The 22,255-nt window shown below is 32.9% G+C and overlaps 2 protein-coding genes across 2 annotated transcripts; one reads left to right on the top strand and one right to left on the bottom strand.

The window, feature by feature from the left end:
- Positions 1-13,582: 13,582 nt before the first annotated feature.
- Positions 13,583-20,357, top strand: LOC131010310 (bifunctional aspartokinase/homoserine dehydrogenase, chloroplastic-like). Its single transcript, XM_057937768.1, has 18 exons — positions 13,583-13,916; positions 14,501-14,574; positions 14,675-15,049; positions 15,502-15,590; positions 15,691-15,994; positions 16,127-16,179; positions 16,263-16,471; positions 16,580-16,667; positions 16,744-16,857; positions 17,372-17,470; positions 17,705-17,899; positions 18,038-18,120; positions 18,206-18,431; positions 18,662-18,807; positions 18,949-19,084; positions 19,256-19,339; positions 19,419-19,511; positions 19,757-20,357. The coding sequence occupies exons 1-18, from the start codon at positions 13,789-13,791 to the stop codon at positions 20,000-20,002; spliced, it is 2,742 nt and encodes a 913-aa protein (XP_057793751.1). The 5' UTR covers positions 13,583-13,788; the 3' UTR covers positions 20,003-20,357.
- LOC131010367 (protein PARTING DANCERS) lies at positions 20,344-22,254 on the bottom strand. The gene is made up of 8 exons (XM_057937864.1): positions 22,110-22,254; positions 21,532-21,653; positions 21,368-21,456; positions 21,190-21,285; positions 21,011-21,105; positions 20,898-20,938; positions 20,726-20,809; positions 20,344-20,626 (listed from the first exon to the last, which is right to left on the bottom strand). The coding sequence occupies exons 1-8, from the start codon at positions 22,162-22,164 to the stop codon at positions 20,477-20,479; spliced, it is 732 nt and encodes a 243-aa protein (XP_057793847.1). The 5' UTR covers positions 22,165-22,254; the 3' UTR covers positions 20,344-20,476.
- Position 22,255: the final 1 nt, after the last annotated feature.

The raw sequence follows: 22,255 nt of genomic DNA, 5'->3' as shown, positions 1-22,255 counted from the left end.
ATATAATCTTTTAAGAAACTCCTTATCGTTTTTATTTATTATATGAAATAATATCAACATTATTCAACATGATCTACATAAAAAAATATACTAGTACTTTTTATTATTTCTAAGTATAGTGATTTCAGCTAAAACTAGTGTAAATTTGAAATAGTGAATAACATAAAATATTACAAATTAAAACATTTAATTTTTGTAGGCTTAAATTAATACATTTTTAATCTATTTATTTATGTGATTTAATTTTATATGTTATTGCTTACCAATTAAAATATTTGATTTTATGAATATACATTTTTTTTATTTTACTCCATTAAACTCTTTACTAAGTGTCGGGTGATGGGTATCGGGCACCCTTATAGGGTGTTGAGTGTCCCTTGTGAATGTGATGATTGTGTCACTAAAACTTACAATTTGACGAAATAATCAAACATTATTGTCATTGTGTAACACAATTCTCACCATTATATCGATTTCTATCATTTTCTAATATGTATTTCTAATTTTGCTAATACATTTTTTTGCACTATAGTATAGTTTTTTTAAATAATCAAACAACGTGGTTAGTGTGTGACACTAGTATTTTTACTATTACATTAATTGATTCATCTATTTTTTTTAATCTTTATTTATAATTTCACTAATACCTTATAGTACTATTTTTACATTATAGTATAGTTTTATAAAATAATCAAATAATATCGTAAATGTTCGACACTATTCTCACCATTATATCGATTTCTATTATTTTTATAGTCTTTATTTTGAATTTCACTAATATACATTTTATTATCTATTATATTATCATTTTACAAAACAACCAAACAATATGATAGATTTATGACATTAATATATTTTAATAGAAATCGATATATTTTATAGTCTTTATTTTGAATTGCACTATTATATATATATATATATATATTATTTATTTATAGATACTCTACTATAATATAATTTCATTTTTTCATGATTAATAATGAGCTTGAAAATCGTATAATTAATTAAATATATTCATATAACATCTCCCACTAAAATATTTTTTTAAAGATTATCCATCATCCAAAAATTAGCCAACATTAGTTCAACAAAACAATTGATGCTATTTATTAATGTTAGTTGGAATTTTTCAGTCCCTCAAAACAAAAGTTGAAATTTTTAGGAATAAATCAATAATTTATTTCCTAAAATAGTTGTTAATTTAAATACGGAAAAAAAACCGTTTGTTTCAATAGGAATCATTTCCTAAAATAATTGTGTGAATTAGGGTAGGGGAGGGGGGAAATCGTTTGGTTTGGATGGAGGACAAATGAGTCTTCAAATTAGATCATTAATATTTGGAGTACTGCTAAACACACATAATATGTGCGCACATAATTGGACTTTTTGGTCATTTTATATATTTTCAAACTCTAAAAAAATTAATTTTATTTATTTGAATTTATGTTTTACATAAATATCCATGATACTATAAAGGAAAAGATTACCCATAATCTTTCCATAATAATTTAAACCTTACTTTCTTCAATTATATCAATCAATCCCACAAATTGTTTAACTATCCTTTTTTAGGTGCAATTAATGTTTAACTATTCTATTATTAAACTCCACCATTCAACATGATTATATAGCTAAGATAGAATCACTGTTATAACTAGCATAATTTGTTTATCAAATCGTTATCAAACTCCATCATCATAAAAACTCCATTCTCATAAATTTGGAGTTTTCAATTTTCTTATTTATTTTTTTATTTTCTATAATAATGATATATTTATATATTTTTATAAGATATCAATTTTATTGTTTTTATTTGCATATTTTTTTATTACGATAACTATTATACCATTAAGAAGAATGCGATTAATCCACTTTAGGACTCTTTATTTTCTTTTTTAAATTGCAAAACTAGATTTTGTATTAATATTAATTTAAAGATGAATAATTAGCTATATATTCAAAGTATATAATTTTTGGAATAGCTTAACGAAAAAATCATAGCAAATTAGGGAAGTAGAAATAAAAATTAGAAAATAAAAGTGAATGACAATATGAGCACATTGATGGACAACTCAATAGAAATATACTATACAATAATATATTATAATAAATTTGTGAAATTGAAATAATAGAAATAAATGAGTAAAATTATAAAATAATGTCTTACTTTGAGCACATCGATCGATTGCTCAATGGAATTATAATATAGGACATTATATTATAATGAATTGGTGAATATAAAATATAAAATATGAAAGTACTGTAATAATAGTTCAAATGATAACACACTCTTAGCTACTTTCTTTGATTAATTATTTTATAAAGGTATATATTAACGAAAAAATCATAACAAATTAGGGAAAATAAATAAAAAATTAAAAAATAAAAATGAATGACTATAATTATTTTGGAATAGTGTCATTCGTTGTCACATGCATCTACAATTCAATACAATCGAGTGAATAATAGAAAAGATAACAACAAATGCAGTGAATCACTATTCACTCCTTTCTCTAACTACTCATATTTCCTTAAACGACTGTATCTAACTCATATACAATCGTTCTTCCTTTATCGAAGTACTTCATGTACCTTTGAGGATGTAGGAAATCCCATTCATTTATTTATCTAATATAAATAAAGAATAATTATAATCTGTAATTAAAAGAAATAATAATTAAATATCGGAATCACTATAATAATCTCAAGTAATAATTAAATATGCAAAAGAAATATTGTAATTAATGCAACTATTTATTCTAATATGTAATTAAAAGAGCGGGGCATTACAATATATATATATATATATGTGTGTGTGTGTGTGTGTGTGTGTGTGAAAAAATAAATGATTATATCTATGAAAGTAATGTCATATGTGGAGCACATTGATCAATTATTTTCATAAAATTAAATTTTAAGATATTCTTGAAAAAGAAATTAAGGAATGTCCTATATTATTAGTGGTGAAGTATAATCGAACGGATACAGATTTAATCGGTGATTTGTTATAGAATTACGAATTATACCTAGTGTTGTTTGGAAAAGAGAGAAAAGCAAAGTTGAGAGCACGAAAATCTGGTTGCTGTAATATTGCAAGTGAAGTAAGCGTAAATCACAAAGGGTGTATGCATGGCTATTTATAGATTACAAGCTAAGGGCAAAATAGTAAATTCGGTGCTGAAACATGCGCCTCGCATGGTCGAGGGCATAGTAGTAAATTTGCTTCCAAGCGAGAGACTTCTCCGCTCTTTCGGTGATTTCTCTGGCGGGTGTGGCTTCTCTGGCAGAGGCCATTTCTCTGGCGGGTATGGCTTCTCTGACGGAAGCCATTTCTCTGGTAAGGCTCATTTCTCTAACGACACCCGTTCCTCTGGCAAAGTCCGTTCCTCTGGCGAGGTCCGTTCCTCTGATAAAGCTCATTCCCTTGCTCTGCATATATTACTCCTCATCAATTAGATATTACATTATATTATAAAGTATTACATATCATTTCCAAAACAAAGCGACCATATTTAAAATAAAAATAATAATAGTTAGATGACAAAATAAAGTGACCATATAAAATTGTATGTCAAATAAAATAAAGAAAAAATTAATAATATTGATACATACTATATCATTTTTCAAAAAGAAGTGGAGAATTTTTTTTAAAAAAACAGATGACAAAATAAACTGACCGTATAAAATTGTATGTTAAATAAAATAAAGAAAGAATTAATAATATTTATACAGTATCATTTTTTAAAAAGTGGTCATATTTAAAAATAAAATAAAAAAAGAAAGAAAAAATTAATAGTTAGAGTCCAAATGATAATATTAAATAAAATAAAGAAAAAATAATAATATTAATACATATCATTTGCAAACAAAAGTGGCCATATTTCAAAAAAAGATAAAGAAAAAAATCTAGTTAGAGTCCAAAATAAAATGAAAAAAAGAAAAGAAACGAAAAAGGTGAGATCATATACCTAGTGTGTTTACTTCTAGGGCATTTATTTACAAAGCTTAAATTAAGGAAGGTTTATTTTTAATGATTAATCTTTATAGATAAATATAAAAAATAAATCTTTAAAAACTTTCCAATTTGAAAAAAATTAACAATATTGTTACATATCATTTACAAAAAAAAGGTGGCCATATTTTAGGAAATGAATCAATAACTTTCCAAAATTATCAAAGTTGAAAAAAGAAATAAAATCTGTAAAAACTTTCTCATATAAATTAAGGGTAATTTTGTCATGATTATAATTTAATTTAGGTAATAAAATTTTAAGGATATTATGTGTGCACATATTATGTTTGTCTAGCATTATTCATTTTCTTAATGTAACTAACACATTAATTTGTCAAAAAACTGATGCACATGAATTAAATGGTAATAATGGAGCGAAAAGAAAAATTGTTCCATAACTTCCATTAATAACTGATGACTTAATTATGTTGCATACTGCGGTTATTTTAAAAATATAAAAACTGATAAAATTTGACGAAAAAAATAGTTGCTAAAAACTTCAATACTTAATGTTTCGAAGCGTACCACATTATTATTACGAAATGGAAATAATAATTCATTTTCTAGATTTGTCAAAAAAAAATAATCTAGAATGGTAAGTGAATTTATCGAAACAAAACCTTTTTTTTTACTCGGCACACAATAACAACATCAATAATAATATCTAAATAACTTACTCTCTCTATATCAATAATATTCCTCCTGTAGATTCCAATTAATAATATTATAAAAATGAGCAAACTCTGAGATTTTCTTAAATTTTTTCTTCACTGCATGTCCTTTAATATTGAGGGTATACAGATGAATTGAATTAATCATGGAATAATCCGACGGTATATTCTGGTGATAAGTTTATTTATTATGTATAATTTGATTTAACCTATATTTGGATATTTGACCACTCCCATGATATAAACTGCACGTTCGTTAATACTGAAATTTTTACACAAGGCTCTCGAATATAAATACCACAACACATTTCACCATTTATTTCCAAATCACTCCCAACATAAATTATTCATCATGAGTCTCAATCCAAACCTCATATACATCATAATTTTATTTATTTCAACACATTTTACTACCAATGCTCAAACCTTCGACCAAAATTATGTTTCAAGTTGGGGAGGTGACCATGTTAATGTTCTTGATCAGGGAAGAGAAGTTCAAATTAAAATCGACCAATCCAGTGGTTCGTAAACATAATTTTTTCATTATTTGTTTTTTTTTTTTTTTTATGTTGTGATAATTTTATATAGTACTATTATTTTATTTTTTTTATGTAGGAGGTGGATTCAAATCAAAACAAGCATATACATCTGGTCTTTTCAAACTAGATATCAAAATTCCACAACAGGCTAGTGGAATCGTAACTACGTTTTATGTTAGATCTTGTTCCACCTTTTCACTCACACTTAAATATGTTTACTAAAAAAAGTTAATTATTACTCCCTCCGTCCACTAATTCAAGGCATTCTTTCCTTTTTGGGACGTCCACCAACTCAAGGCCTATCCATTTTTAGTAAGTTTTTATTTATATTTAATTAGTGGGTCCCAAAACAATACATTTTTTCTCCACTCAACTAATAAACAATACATTAATTATGGGTCCCTTTCTCCACTCAACTAATAAAAATACACTTTTTCTTAAAACTCGTGTTTTGCTCCTTAGATCATGAATTAGTGGACGGAGGGAGTACTATAGTTAAATTCAACTTGCCGCAAATTAGACTTAATTTTCAAAATGTTCAAATAAGGTTTGAATCTTTTGATTTGCAATTAATTAATGTTTTCTAATTTTTTTCTGGGAGTTCGGAGCCGGAGCCTCAGAGCTAAGAGTTTGACGTTCATCCGACGGTGGATTGAAGCTCATACTTCGAGAGCTTTTGAAGCTCATCATCAAAATTGTCATCTAGTGTTTTAATTTTATTGTTAATCACCTGGAATTGCAACTGTCAGAAAGTCCTAAGTTGATTGTGCCAACATTCGTCTCAAATACTCGATTATGGGACGTCTAATGACGAAACTGATAACGCATAATATTTTAAGGATCCTCAATCAATTTTGAGTTTTTAAATTTGGAACTCTAAACTTGTAGATAAAATCGAGATATACTTTTTCACTGCAAATCAAAAGATCAAGATATTATTGGGATGTTTTAAAAATTAGTATCTAAATATACAATTAGATTGGAAGGTTGAGATATAATTGTGGATGCACATTAATTTGTTTTCTTTATATTCCCCAGTTAACTTCAGAGCCTGACAATGGGCCAGGTGGAGCCCATACTGAGCTGGATTTTGAGATATTGGGCCAAAATGGGCCGCCTTATAGATTACACACAAATGTATTTGCCCAAGATAATGGTGGGAGGGAGCAACAAATCAAGCTCTGGTTTGATCCAACATCAGGCTTTCATGAATACAAAATCATATGGAATCAACAACAAATTGTGTAAATCCATCTTAATCCCCTTTCCTATATTTCTGTATATATCTACTTTGGTAGTAATATTATTATTCTACATATATATCATATACTTGCAATATTTGTGACTTTTTTAATATAAATTAAAAATTAAATAAATAAATTTAAAGACCACATCACTATAGACTCAAATTTAAAACATTTGATTTTAGTCGTTAACCACTTTACCTCTAGATGAACAAACACACACAATATTTGGAATTTTCTGTCCTCAGTTTTTGTGTCACACTTGTATCCCGTCATTTTTTTCTTCTTCTTCTTCTTATTTTTCTTCAAGTTCAATTTATTGTGTTTTAGTTTAATTTTATAAATTTTTTATTAGGGTTGATTACCAAATAGGATTTTTAATTATTCTTCCAACATTGAATTTGAAATTTTTTAATTAATAATTGATTACATAGGGCATACAATTTTTGTAAGATCAAATTCTTAGTAATAAATGTTAAGGAATTTATTCATACTTTTTAAAAATTATTATTACTCAAAGAAAAAAAAAAAAACTCATCCACACTCTAGCCTTCGAACCCCCAACTTATTGATTGGAGGGAAAACGTCTTACCAATAGACTACACTTCGTCGTCCAAGGGTTCATTATATTATATTCTGCATGTCTACAAAAATAGTCTCTTTTTGTTATTTTGAGATGTGCACAAAAATTAGTCTATTTTTAATTTTTGTAATCTATCGGACTCCTTTCTCCACTCCTTTTTTAAGTGAGATTATTTCTACATTTACAATACACCAAATCATTTTTATTAAGACTCCTTTTTAAGTGAGATTATTTCTACATTTACAATACACCAAATAATTTTTATTAAGACAATGCAGCAAGTAAACACATGCAACAATCCCTTAAAATGTAACAATCCCATAATACTAGGTAGGTGCCGTGTGTAAATTTGGTTATATAATTATACAATATATTTTTTTTAATATAGGTTCTTTGTAGATGGAACTCCAGTGAGAGTGGTGAAAGAGTATACAAAAATTGGGGCCAAGTATCCGACACTCCCAATGCACGTGCGTGCAACTCTTTGGAATGCCTCAAAATGGTTAGGCCCAACCGATTGGAGCAACGCACCATTTTACGCTAATTTTCGCGGCTTTACTATTCAGACTTCACCTAAATTTCAGAGGCTTAATGCTCCACAACAGACTTTGTATCAAAATATCAAGAAGACCAGCATCCTTTATGACTATTGCAAACAAACCAACGCCCACAATTTCCCCGAATGCACAATCAATATGTAATGTAATCTTAGTTTACATCTCATCAACATTCAACACTAATTAATTATTCAAAACCATCCTAGTAAAGTAGTAATCATTCAGATCAAGCCAAGCCGATTTCGTTTCTTTGAAGATGGAGCATCAACGATAACTCACTACTTCTATATTTATATATGATGAACATTAATTGAAAATATATACGACGGTGCCACGCAAATTTCGGCATCTAAATATAGAAATAATAAACAATCTATACTTACAATGTTGTTGTTTATTGTCTGATGGGCCTTGAAGAAATCTGTCTGTTTTGGCTCCAAAAAGTGCAGCCCAAATTCAAATTTCAAATTTTTGGAGCCCATTTTGTTGCCTCTGATTACTGTAGATTTATTCTATAAATACCGCCTCATTAATGCTGATCCTCACAATTTCATTTTGAGTTCTCGGATTTGTTGCATCTGATTTGTAATACTTCTTCCCTTTCTTTTTTCCATTTTGTTTTTTCTAAAATTTTCAACTCTTTCGTAGAATAGCCTTTCCAATTATTTTTCGTTGCTGTTTTTCTAAAATTAACTTTATCTTTTCTTTACAAAATTTGTCTTTATGCTTTTTATTTCAGAATATGTATTCTATATTGTTACATAACTCTTTTTCAAATCTGTTGAAAGAGTTTATGTTCACATGTGACAATCAGCAATACATAAACATTTTTGGAAAGTTTACACTGATGTAGCTTTTTTTTGTTTGCAATCATTGTTCTCACTGTTGGTAAAATTGTTTTCATGCACTGAAATGATCTGTGCTATGCACCTTCAATGGTGATGAATATTTGAATATGTTGCATCAGATTCTTTTTGTTTTGATCTGAAGCTCGACTTTCTGTTGGTTCCGTATGATTTCTGCTAAAGTGCAAACAACTGAGTTTGTAGTACTCCCTCCGTCCACTAATTCAAGGCCTTCTTTCCTTTTTGGGACGTCCACCAACTCAAGGCCTATCCATTTTTAGTAAGTTTTTATTTATATTTAATTGGTGGGTCCCAAAGCAATTCACTTTTTCTCCACTCAACTAATAAACAATACATTAATTGTGGGTCTCTTTCTCCACTCAACTAATAAAAATACACTTTTTCTTAAAACCCGTGTTTTGCTACTTAGGTCATGAATTAGTGGACGGAGGGAGTAATTTACAAGCAATATTTTTTCAATAAAAAAAGGATAAATGCAAATAACTTCTTTCTCTAAGCTTCTTGCTTCCATTTTTACATTTTTTCATTAATGCATAAGCTATACATCATTTTCTTTTCTTTTCTTTCTTTTTTATATCTACAGCTTTTTTTAATGTGTTTCTTAATTTCTTTTACTCACAACTAATTTTCTTCCTATTTTATGTTTTTCTTTCTGTTTTACATCTTTTTTTTTTTAAATAGGTTTTACTACATCTTTAGATTCTTTCTTTTATTTCTTTTTTATATCTTCAGCTTTTTTTTTTTCATATTTTATGTGTTTCTTTCTGTATTACTACATCTTTAGATTTCCCCCCCCCCCCCCCCCCCTATTTTCTGCACTTCTAAGCAAAAATAGAGCAAAACATTATTATAAATTTATAATAATGTTTTTCAGGCAATTTCCTTTTATTATAGATTTCCTATACACTATTTCCTTTTATTATAGATTTCCTATTTTTTTCAGTCAATTTTTTATTCTAAATGATTCGGAGTCTCTTCATAACTTAGTAGAAGGTAAATTATTTCTAAAAAAAAGTATATTATTCGAGTTTTCAGACTAAAGTAAAAAAAATCATTAACATAAGCTACATAGATGACAAACAGTAATTTTTTTCTAAAGAAATATGAAGAAAACAATAATCAATACTTAGCTTTGATAATATTTATCTGTAACTCTCAAAATCTGAACTATGTTTTTTGCTAGATATACCAGAATATCAAAATCTGCAGAGGTTATGAGAATATCAAATTTCAAAGAGTCAGCAAGATATATTCGAATTGACTGCTAAGTAATTTACAAAGTCAAACCAAGGCGGATTTCGCCATTTCGGAGGTAGCAAAAAAGAATGGTCTTTTTTTTTGTTCTTTTTCTTAAGCAAAAATAATAAAAGAGGGGCAGCACATATTTTAAATGGTTTTGAGTTAGCAACAAGGAATGGTTTTTGGTTCTTTTTTGTTTCAGAGATAGCAACAACAAATGGTTTTTTTATTTTAAATGTTACTGATAAAATGTGATATTATGGAAAGTAAAGAAAATATTTTAAAAAATACTAATATAAAAGAATTGAAAAGTAGATTTATTCAAAAAAAGATGAGAGAGGAGAGAGAAAATTTTTAAAATTTTAATATTAAAAGAATACTAATATTTATATTTTAAATCAAATATTTATATAAAATATATCAAATTAAACCTATTGTCGCGATCTTCAACGAAATTTCAAACTATGTTCAATGAAAATTTCCACTAATTCTAAAATTTGGAAGAATTAAAACCACTATAACATGATTAAAAAATTGTCCAAGTCATTTTCAGTGAAATTCCTATCAATAATTACACTGGTCATTTGAATAAATACAAATTTAACATGAATAAATTAAGGTTTCCCGTAAATAATTATGCGGTTGACTATGAATGAGTATCGATTATTCTTGGATAAATAGCCTATGAATGAGTACATTTATGTTTATTTAGTTTAGCAATTATTACAACACTTGCTTCTACTTGATACATAAAGCCTATATCTGAGATATTAATTGCAAATATTTCGGAAATTTCTCCCCAGATGAAGACTTGATGTCAATGGAGCATTGAAGTGTTACCTCTCAGATCTGCAAAAGCCATTAAAAATGGTGTTAGTGTAATTTTGATATTAGCTAAATTGTTCTTTATGAATATTTACAATTCTCTAACGCATTTGTGCAGATAGCAAGGAGAAGAGAAAAACACAGTACATTTGAAAATTTAAATTTATGAATGAAACAAGATGCGTGAATATCCTCTTTGAAGGCTGGCGCTGGAATTGAAAAAATGTTTAACTCATCTTTATTGAAAAGATGGCAGACAAGGCAGAGCAGAGTAACCTCGGCAGTTTGAGCAGCATCGCTCGGCAGCCAGAGCAGAAATAGCACGGCTGCCAGAGCAGAGAATACTTAGTAGACAGAGCTATATCAACTCGACAGCCAGAGCCGATGGTGCTCGGCAGTCAAAGCAAAACCATCTCGGCAGCCAGAGCCGAGGCCAATTCCAGAACATCCATGGAGGCCAATTTCAGTACTCTCGCACTAATTTAGTGAAACTAATGTGGATAAAAATAAAGATATTCCTCAAAAAACTTTTTTTAGAAATGTTACACCAAGAGGTTACACCCTGCAAAAGCACCATTTGTTTAGACTCGAGCAAAAACAAATACCATTTCTTTAGACTTGAGCAAAAACAAAAGTGATGGATGTAAAACGAAGGAGAAAGGGAAGCTGCAGACAAGGAAGAAGGTTGTCGCTGGAATTGAAAAGATGTTCAACTCATCTTTATTGAAAAGATGGGAGACAAGACAGAGTAGAGTAACCTCAGCAGTTTGTGCAGCATCAGCTCGGCAGCTAGAGCAGAAACAGCACGACAGCCAGAGCAGAGAATGCCCAACAGACAGAGCTGCATCAACTCGGCAGCCAGAGCCGATGGTGTTCGGCAGCTAGAGCAGAGCCATCTCGGCAGCCAGAGCAAGGAATGCCCAGCAGACAGAGCCGTATTAGCTCGGCAGCCTGAGTCGATGGTGCTCATCTGTCAGAGCATAGCCATCTCGGGTGCCAGAGCAGATCCATCTCGGGAGCCAGAGCATAAACAGCTCGGCACACAGAGCAGAGTTGTATCAGCTCGGCAGCCAGAGCCGGGGGTGCTCGGCAGATAGATTAGAGCCATCTCGCAGCCAGAGCAGATAATTCCCAGCAGACAGAGCTGTATCAGCTCGGCAGCTAGAGCCGATGGTGCTCGGTAGCCAGAGCAGAGCCATCTCGGAAGTTAGAGCAGTGCCATGTCGCAGTCAGAGCAGAGCAATCTCCGTAGCCAGAGCAGAGAGAGCTCGGTAGACGGACCAGTATCATCTCGGTAGCCAGAGCTGCAGAAGTAATATGTGAAAAAAATATAAAGATGTTCTCTGTATAAGAAAAAACTTATCTGCAAAAATAAAAATTGTTGGTTTAAGAACCAATTTGTGTAGGTATTCATAAATCTAGAAGCGGCTGTAATAATTTAGTTGGGCTCGAAAATTATTAATTGTTTTGGACTTTCTTTAAGTTTGTGGCCAACAAAAAAAATTAAACTTATTTGCTGGAGTTCATAAAGTTTGCTGTAATAAATTTATTTTTTACTCTTATTTCTTTAATTTATTGATTGGATTAATGGTTTTTATGTGAATTGATATGATTGTGAAGTAATTGGCTCGGTATATTCTAAATTGTTATGTTATCTAGAAACTGATATTTATATTCTTTCTCTCTAATTGAATTATTGATTGTATTTAACTCATATATAAAAAATTAACATTTGCATCCCATGCAATGCACGAAAAAATATTTTAAATTTTTATATTTATGTAAAAATAATACTAATTCAATTATTATACTTATAAATATAATAGAAAAATAATTTTAATTGAATATATTTGAATTGAATATTGAGAAAATAAAAAAATATCACAATAATAAAATTTAATAGGGTAAATATCATGGAAACTCCTGAACTATACCCGCTTTATCAAAAATACCCTTAAACTTTCGAAATGTTCAGCAGAAACGTGATGTAGCTCGCCTGATGCCACAATTTAATTTATATTCTATTTTTTTAAAATTACATGGCAAAAATAAGGGCTTTTAAGTGGGCAAAATATACCACATGTATTTTTTTCTTTTTCAGTTCTTATTTTCTTTTATTATACAATGTAAATTTTCAGTTCAATTTGAATACTATGTATTTTTTTGTACCACTTAAATACACTTATAAAATTTTATAGTATTACTATTATTCATTATAAATTCGTACGAATAAGTAGACCGTGCATCGCACGGGTAAAATCTAGTAAATACTGAATGAGAAAGTTTGATTTACTCACGTAATGGTATTTTACTATTTAGGACGTCGTTTCCTTAGTATGTCCACACATGACTATTGACTAATGTGACAATTTCTTTTTTTTGGTGATAATATTGTAAATAATGATAGACATCGAAACAGACATCATGGTTGGTAGCCCGCAGGGAAACCTAGCAGGCAACACCAATAAATAAAAAGTGGCCATTAGACTCCACAAAGGGATGCTCAACAAAGCGACAACAACATTAGACATTCACGATTTAAAATAGGAAAAGAAATAGATATTGATGATTGTGAGCATCTACCAAATTTTTTTTCGTTATTCGATGAGTGTCTAACGTTTGTTTAATAAAATAGGTGTGCTCAAAAACTGAAAAAGAGTGATCATTCCAAACTCTTATGACAATTAAAAAATGAGAAACTTTTATACTCGTCGCAACAAAAAAATAGTTAATTAAGTAACACAAAAGCATTCATCTCTCTACTTTCTAATAACTAGTATAATATGTAGGAGTACTAATTCACTAAACTCAGAACTAACAATCTCCGAATAATCTAGTATTTATTTCATACTCTTGACCAAACAAAAATGGAAATTTTCTTTTTTAAAGAAACAAATATTTCAAAACACTTAAAACCTTTGGCATCAATACTAATTACTCTGCCACTAAATCAATTCAAGTAAAATTTTTATTTTTGATATTTGATAGCTAAATACACAAAGAAGAAAATGAAAAAAAAAATGAAGTTAAAGTTACCATCTGATTTGTTAATTAGTATTATTCTAAGATTCGCATAGAGCAGGATAGCAGTGACAGTGCTCCAGAGCAAAACTAGAGTAGAAATAAATTGAGCTCATTTTTCATTTTCGCCTCATCACAAATATCAGTAATAATCAGCCGCCACACACACACACACACACACTCACTCACTCTCATTGGGGTCTGCAAATCAATCATCAACACAACACAACAATGGCGTTCGCGTCTTCCCTTTCTCCATCCTACACTCTGCCAAATCTTTCTTCTAAGCCCAAAAATTCCGTCACAACACTCAACAAGATCTACCCTTTCTCTCTCCTCCACCGCCCCCCCATTTTCAGGTAACCTTTTCTTTTGTTAAGCTCCAACCACCCAACTCGATGTTCCATGAATGGGGTTATTTTATTTTTCATTTTTCATTTATTTGGTTGTTTTAGTGTGTCAAGATTGAAGCTCTGTTGTAGATAATGGAAAAAGATTCAATTTTATTATCATTCTTGAGAGGATGCCTATGCATGCAGCTACTGGAACCTCAGTTTGGATTCAATTTGAAATTCACAGCTGCATTTAGAGTAATAACTTTTACAGGCTGATGAATCAGTCTATGTCAGGAAGAAAAGGTGCAAAAGTTTGTTGAACTGATGTATGCATATGCTATTGTTCCAAATGATGTTTTATTAGTCATTGATAAAATTTATGGTTGTCAGTTTTAGGTTCTGTGTTTTTGTAATGACTATAAAACTACAGTTGCTTTCTTAATTAGCTAAACTTGCATACTTGTGCAATATCATTATCTTCAGAGCTGGAATCTTGCATTGCTGTTGATGTACAATTTTATTTCTTGAGTTTCCATTTGGACTTTATGTGTTGATTTTGTTGTCTTGTCTAGTTCTAATTTATTTGTTCTAACTTCTATTTGTCACAGAGTATGTTGCAGTTCTCGGTTGCAAGGAAGAGACTCGTCGAATTTTAATCTGTTCGCTTCTGTCACTAGTGCAGGTTTCTGGATTTTTTCAATTGCACATACTTGATTAGAACTCATGACTCTGTATCTTGTACTAACAAAAAAGGCTTTGTAAAATCATGTCAAAATTTCTAGATGTTCTTCTGGACGGAGCTGTCGAGCAAGTTCAGCTTCCAAAAGGCGACACTTGGTCCATTCATAAATTTGGCGGCACCTGTGTTGGAACTTCTGAAAGAATACAAAATGTTGCAAACATTGTTGTTAAGGATGAGTCGGAGAGAAAATTGGTTGTCGTGTCTGCAATGTCAAAGGTGACGGATATGATGTATGATCTCATACACAAGGCACAAGCTCGGGATGATTCCTATGTAACTGCACTGGATGCTATTCTAGAGAAGCACAAGTCAACAGCAACTGAGCTACTCACGGGAGATGATCTGAATAATTTCTTAACACGGTTGCAACAGGACATAAATAACCTTAAGGCAATGCTGCGCGCAATATATATTGGTACGTGTATTTGTAGATAATGCCCAACGCACTAGGCAGAAATAATCATCCTCACTTAGATATATTGAATATCCTTCCCCTAACAAAGAGTGAAATATGAGGTGCAATGACCAAATTACTGTCTTACCCATACAAGAACAAAAGCAAAACTCAAAACTTGTAGTCTTTCTATGACATTGTAAACGTGAGTGATGGAATGGGTTTAACGTTACTGAATTATTCTCTTGCATTTAGAAGAAGGTATAAGTAAAAGTTTCCCTTATATGCCACTTGGTAATTTGATTTAGTGGTATATGTCAATCTATGTGTGTTACAAGTATGAATTCCAATTGTACGTTCTTATTTGTCTGGCTGTTTATGACTGAGATTATCTTTCCTTAATGTTTGAATTGCATTTGACCACTTTATTCATTCTTGCACGAGTATTGACCGGAATTCTTGAAGTACTGCAGCTGGTCATGCAACTGAGTCTTTTTCTGATTTTGTGGCTGGACATGGCGAGTTATGGTCTGCAGAATTACTCTCTTCTGTGATCAGAAAGGTGCTTCTTATCTTCTAGGCATTTAGTTTATGAGTTTTCTGTACTTCGGGAGTCATCTGCATCTAGAATGTTCTTAAAGATATTCTCTTGGTTCTTGTAGAGTGGGTTGAAATGTGCTTGCATGGACACTAGAGATGTCCTCATAGTGAATCCCACAAAATCTGATCAAGTGGATCCAGATTATGTGGAGTCAGGCCGAAGACTGGAGAAGTGGTACTCCGAAAATTCATCTGACATAATTGTTGCAACTGGGTTTATTGCCAGTACACCTGAGAATATTCCCACAACTTTGAAGCGTGACGGAAGCGACTTTTCTGCTGCCATCATGGGTGCTTTATTCAGAGCACGTCAAGTCACAATTTGGACAGACGTGAATGGCGTGTACAGCGCAGATCCCAGAAAAGGTTTATTCTAATTATGTGTATACTTGATTTGTTGAAAATATAGTTTCTTTCTCTCCTGTACTACTTTTTGATGGCGCACTAGCATTTTATGTCATTTCAGTAATATCCTCTTTTTTTTGTTGTCCGTGACAGTCAGTGAGGCTGTGGTTTTGAACAAATTGTCTTATCAGGAGGCATGGGAAATGGTAAGACTTTTATAATACGGTCTGGCAATTACGAGTCCTAGGTTCGACATTGTATCAACCGTTAACCAGTTTCATCTATGCAGTCATACTTTGGGGCGAATGTTTTACATCCTCGAACAATTATTCCCGTCATGAAATATGACATTCCAATTGTGATAAGAAATATTTTCAACCTCTCTGCACCTGGGACAACAATCTGCCGACCTGCCAATTTTGAAAATGAAGATGGATTGGAGTTTGCAGTTAAGGGATTTGCAACAATCGATAATTTGGCCCTTGTAAATGTGGAAGGGTGAGCTTTAAGTTCACAGAATTATGATAATTATATACTATTAAGTCAATGTTCTGCTCGTTCTTCCCTTGTTGCTACATAGCTCTTAGTCATACATATATTCTGCAGAACTGGAATGGCTGGAGTTCCGGGTACTTCTAGTGCTATTTTTGGCGCTGTGAAAGATGTTGGAGCAAATGTGATTATGATATCCCAGGTAGTTTTACTCAATTATTTCTTCAATGCATAATGTAACATTTCATTAAGAATCTGATGAATCTTTGTCGACACAGGCTAGTAGTGAGCATTCAGTGTGTTTTGCTGTGCCTGAAAAAGAAGTCAGGGCCGTAGCTGCAGCATTAGAGTCTAGATTTCGTCAGGCCTTGAATGCCGGTCGTCTGTCCCAGGTACTTCATTTTCGGCAAGTATAGGAAACCCTATGAAAACTTTCATCTCCTGAAATGTCTACCATGTCTGCTTTAGATAGTATGTAAGTATTTTGGAGTGTGATTATGTAGTCCTTAATGATGGCCGTACTTGCATATTACTTCCTTCGTCCCATTACAAATGTCCCATTACTTTTGGGCACGAAGATTAAGAAATGTGTAGAAAGTAGATAAAGTGTATTGATGGAAATTATTTAAATATATATTGCCAAAAAAGGAATGAGACATTTGTAATGGGACATCCCATTATGAAAAGTGGGACATTTGTAATGGGACGGAGGGAGTACTTTTTAAAAAACCTCGTGGTTGTGTGAAATTGGAGATTTACCTCTTTAATTGTGAAATTGGAGATTTACCTCATATCAAACATTTACCCAATTTGTTTGGTGTGGTGTCTGCCAAAGTGCACTCTCTATAATACATATTCTGAAAATATTAGTAAGCTTAATTTCCGATTATCTTGTGCTTTTTACAGATTGCAGTTATTCCCAATTGTAGCATTTTGGCTGCAGTCGGCCAGAAAATGGCAAGTACCCCTGGAGTTAGTGCCACACTTTTCAGTGCACTCGCCAAGGTTGGGAAAATATTCCATATTTTAGAAGTTTTATTATATCTCTTCCTTTAACACATTTAGTTTAACTATCGCTCTATGAAGGATCAGCTATGAATATTCTGAAGTACTTATTTGCACTTTCAGTAGTGTAAAACTGGAACTTATCTCCAGAAAAGAAAAACGATAAATGCAAAAGCCTCTCCTTTTATGGGATTCAGTGGATCAGATGTAAGATCTAACCGTGTCCTTCTACAGGCTAATATCAACATTCGTGCTATAGCCCAAGGCTGCTCTGAATATAACGTCACTGTAGTTGTGAAACGAGAAGATTGCGTAAAGGCATTACGAGCTGTGCACTCGAGATTTTACCTATCCAGAACTACAATAGCAATGGGTATCATCGGACCAGGATTGATTGGTGGCACATTGCTCGATCAACTCAAGGAACAGGTACACTTGACAAAGGATTGATTTCTTTTCGCTCCAACGTTTTATCATCTGCATGACTGACTTCTGATCTCTGTGGTTTTGAAATTGATGAAGATTATGGCTTCTTCATACACTTATGTATTTCATCTAACCGTGCAGGCAGCAGTCCTCAAGGAAAAGTCTAATATTGATCTTCGTGTGTTGGGTGTAACTGGATCAAAGACTATGCTCTTGAGTGATACGTAAGTTTCGTGAAATTAAGCACGATAACCAGTATGCGTTATTTTGGATCTAACAACCTCGCGTACATGTATTTGATCATTCCAGGGGAATTGACTTGTCGACATGGAGAGATCAAATAGAGGAGAAAGGGGAAAAGGCTGACATGCAGAAGTTTGTTCAACATGTGCACGGCAATCATTTCATCCCAAATACTGTTGTAGTAGATTGCACTGCAGACTCATCTATTGCGAGCCATTACCATGATTGGTTGCGTCGAGGGATCCATGTCGTCACCCCAAATAAGAAAGCCAATTCAGGACCACTTGAGCAGGTAGTTGACTAATAATTGATACTAGACCTGTGATAGTTAAACTTTATGTATAAAATACCAGGCAAATGTTTAGAGTTCTGAACATCTGTCGTATCAATTACTGTAGTCTCCATCTCTGTTTATGCACATGATATTCATTATCTTCATTTTTTGTCCCTAATATATTTTCCAATTACTGTTGGTAATTCTACTGACAACGTTACTCTTGTTTGAATTCCTCCTGATTGTAGTATTTGAAGCTTAGAACTCTTCAGCGACAGTCCTATACTCATTACTTTTATGAAGCAACTGTTGGAGCTGGTTTACCAATCATTAGCACTTTGCAAGGACTCCTTGAAACTGGGGATAAAATATTACGAATTGAAGGCATTTTTAGGTCAGTGTTCGACATAATTCCTTCTGTAGCTTTATTTTGAGGCAGTTTAGCATCAGTCATCTCTCAGTTCGTTAGTAGGAAAAGCTTCTGTTTATCACAAGTTTCTATGGACTGACATTACTTCATAATGTGGTCATGCAGTGGGACTTTAAGTTACATATTTAACAACTTCGAGGGTGCACGGGCATTTAGTGAAGTGGTGAAGGAGGCAAAAGAAGCAGGTTATACCGAACCTGATCCAAGAGATGATTTATCTGGCACAGATGTTGCTAGAAAGGTACCGCCAATGCCTATCAAATTCTGCCTTCCTTATGAAAACTAATATAAAAGTCTCAAACAACAATTTCTCCTTGGATGGCCACCTCCTTTACCAATGCTACTAGTTTCATTTTCTTTTGTGCAAATCCAGTGAGATAATTTTGTACTCGTCAAATGTTGAATGGCGCAGGTGATAATCCTTGCCCGAGAATCTGGGTTGAAGCTGGAATTATCAGACATTCCCGTTCAGAGTCTAGTGCCAGACCCACTAAAGGCATGAACAAGCTCAATTAACGAGGCTCCCCAACCACTAGTTTGTATCTCTGATTCGATTTTCTAATGCCTTGTGCCAGGATGTTGCTTTGGTTGAGGAGTTTATGCAGCAGCTCCATAAGTATGATCAAGACTTGGCAAAGCAAAGGCAGGAGGCTGAAGCTACTGGAGAAGTAAGCACTTTTAAGCTTTATTTTCCAGAAAGCATACGAAAGTTTTGAATCATAAAATTACACCTAGTTGGGGATAGCAATGTTGTTGGCTGGTGGATGACCATGCAATGAGTTGGTGGATATAGTACGAAATAAGAAACTATATGTTTCCTTCCTGTCAAAATATTGAAAAGGAATGGAAATCTGTATAGAACACTGCTGATGTATATATCAATGCACTCATGATGATCTTGAAATATTTGAAGGTCTTGAGATACGTTGGAGTAGTGGACGTTGTCAATCAGAAAGGAATGGTGGAGCTACGGAGGTATAAGAAGGAGCATCCGTTCGCTCAACTTTCTGGATCTGATAACATAATAGCATTCTCAACTCAGAGGTACGAGAAGCAGCCACTGATTGTCCGTGGCCCTGGCGCTGGGGCTGAGGTGACAGCTGGTGGAGTATTCAGCGACATATTGCGCCTAGCATCGTATCTTGGTGCACCATCGTAAGTTCGATGACTGCTGATCTTGAACTGGACGAAGGTTTAAACTTGAACCAGTTTGTGCCTGCCTTTTTGTATCTCTCCCCTGTCCAAGCCCGAGCCTCTGGTAGCCAGACCCGTTTCTGTGTCCCGATTCCCCTGAGATTTCATGGGCTAGACGACAGGTATAACTACTGTAACTTTGTAACCAGATCATGCCGAGTAAGTCTTCTTAGTGATGTTGATGCTTTTACGAGCAAGCGCTAAGTAACTATGTATTCAACGATGACTAAGATAGTATGAGGTATCCTAGAGGAATGAGGTTGTATGTCGGCCAATTCTATTTGCAAACTAGATAAAAGTGCAATATTTCTTCACAGCAATATGAATTTGCATTGTATAAACATGATATCATGCACAATAAAAAAAGGTATTGCTGCGGAAATTGTAGTCATGAAACCTCAATTCAGTTGGTAGATATAGAAGCTACAGAATGGTCATATCATTTCAATTTTATACCAAGGTAATATTTTGGGTCTCTGAAAAACCTGGTGATAGTTTCAGCCTTTTCGGTTGAAAGATCGGTGGTCTCCAGAATGTGCTCCTTTGATGCCTTCGCTATTGCTTCAATGGAACCAATGGCTTGATTTAGCTGCAAGATCAGAACTCAAATTTTTATACCACAACAAAAAACCAGGGTTAAACAAAAGGATTCGTAAAGGGCAAAATCATCAGCAAATTGTATTATTACCGCAATGGCGTCATGGCTATCAATCCCAGGGATAGATGTAACAACTTTGACATAGACATCCATGGATTGAACTGACTTCTCCCTCTAAAATCACATCAACTGTTTTCTAAGCATGCCATGCAGATAAAACGAATTGTTAACAGTAGCAAGGAAAAAGGATTGATCAACAAACCTCAGCTCTCAGTTTTGCTATGGCGTCATGTCGCTTACAAACTGCAACAAAATGCCTTTGATAAATATTACACTTCAAGATTCTGAATAACGAGGCTTAATAAACGACCTCACCTCCACGAGCATGTGCTATCTTTACAATCTTTTCGAATCCCATCTCCAAATCCTGCACGGGGATGAAAGTTGGCCTACCGAACTCCATGCCGTGTCTGAAAACAGAACACAGATTTCTTAGCCAGGAATGCAGTTCACGAAGCTTGACAGTAGTTGGAATGAGCCAAGAATCAACTAACTTGAAATACGAGCGTATGAAAAAGTCATTCTGATCTTTAGTTGGCAGGGTAACAACCACATAGAAATGTCCAAACTGTTCCTTTAACTTCTGAATTCTGCACCAAGCAGACGAAACCTCATAAGAACCAAAAGTTCAGAAAATTGGTCTTGATTAGTAGGAAGTGGAGCATTATTCACTTGCTGAAGATGGATTCTGTGCGGCCAGAATCCCAGCTGGTCGCGAATACGAAGGCAATGGAGACGCCTCCACAGTTGAAGATGAAATCCTGCAAATGAAGCAACTCGAAAGCTAAAGCATGGCGCACACGAAGGTATCCATTAGCTAGAGAAAAAGATAGTACTGGAGCGATCGACACAAAATTCAGTCTAAAAGAATTCTCATAGAGGAAGGAAGAGATGAAGCTGATGAAGGATGGATGCTGCTCATCTTTCCATGTTGTGCTCATGATACAAACACCATTACCTGCACCAGATTGAAATCCAATCACCGTACAATCAGTAGACAAACTCAATTTCGCGAACACCAAAAGTTGGAATCATTGAAATAATCTAAAATTAATTTTACACCACCTCTCGACTCAATTATTTTTGCACCACCTCTTAGTTAAAAAATGTTTGAGTTTCCAACAGAAAATCGGCATAACCTATCCATTAAACTAAAAAAAAACTTGAACTTCCTCATCATCGCCGGTTAAAATTCTATTGCATTTTCAGAAATTCATCAGCAACATTTCAAAATTCAAGCTGATTTAGTGCATCAGCATCAGATCCAAAGACTAAATCAGCTTGACTAACACAGGAAGAATATCCATACGAGAAATCTAACAAAAGTCCAAAAATGGAACAAAATCAAATAAAAGATAAATTACACAAGGAATTAGATAATCACAAACGAAAAGGTAAATAAGAAGAAAATCACCGTAATTTGATAGTTTCGAAGGTGTTGATTCTCTGTAATCTGGTGCAGGATTCATTATTACGGCAGACTGGCATTCGACGAAGCAGAGAAGATGTAATCAGCGATCAAAATTGCGCTATTTATACACACATTTGGCGGGAATAAGA

Source organism: Salvia miltiorrhiza, chromosome 2, assembly GCF_028751815.1.
Source record: "Salvia miltiorrhiza cultivar Shanhuang (shh) chromosome 2, IMPLAD_Smil_shh, whole genome shotgun sequence".
NCBI classification, from domain to species: domain Eukaryota; kingdom Viridiplantae; phylum Streptophyta; class Magnoliopsida; order Lamiales; family Lamiaceae; genus Salvia; species Salvia miltiorrhiza.
Note: the sequence above shows the minus strand (reverse complement) of the source record. Positions and strands in the feature narration are given on the sequence as shown.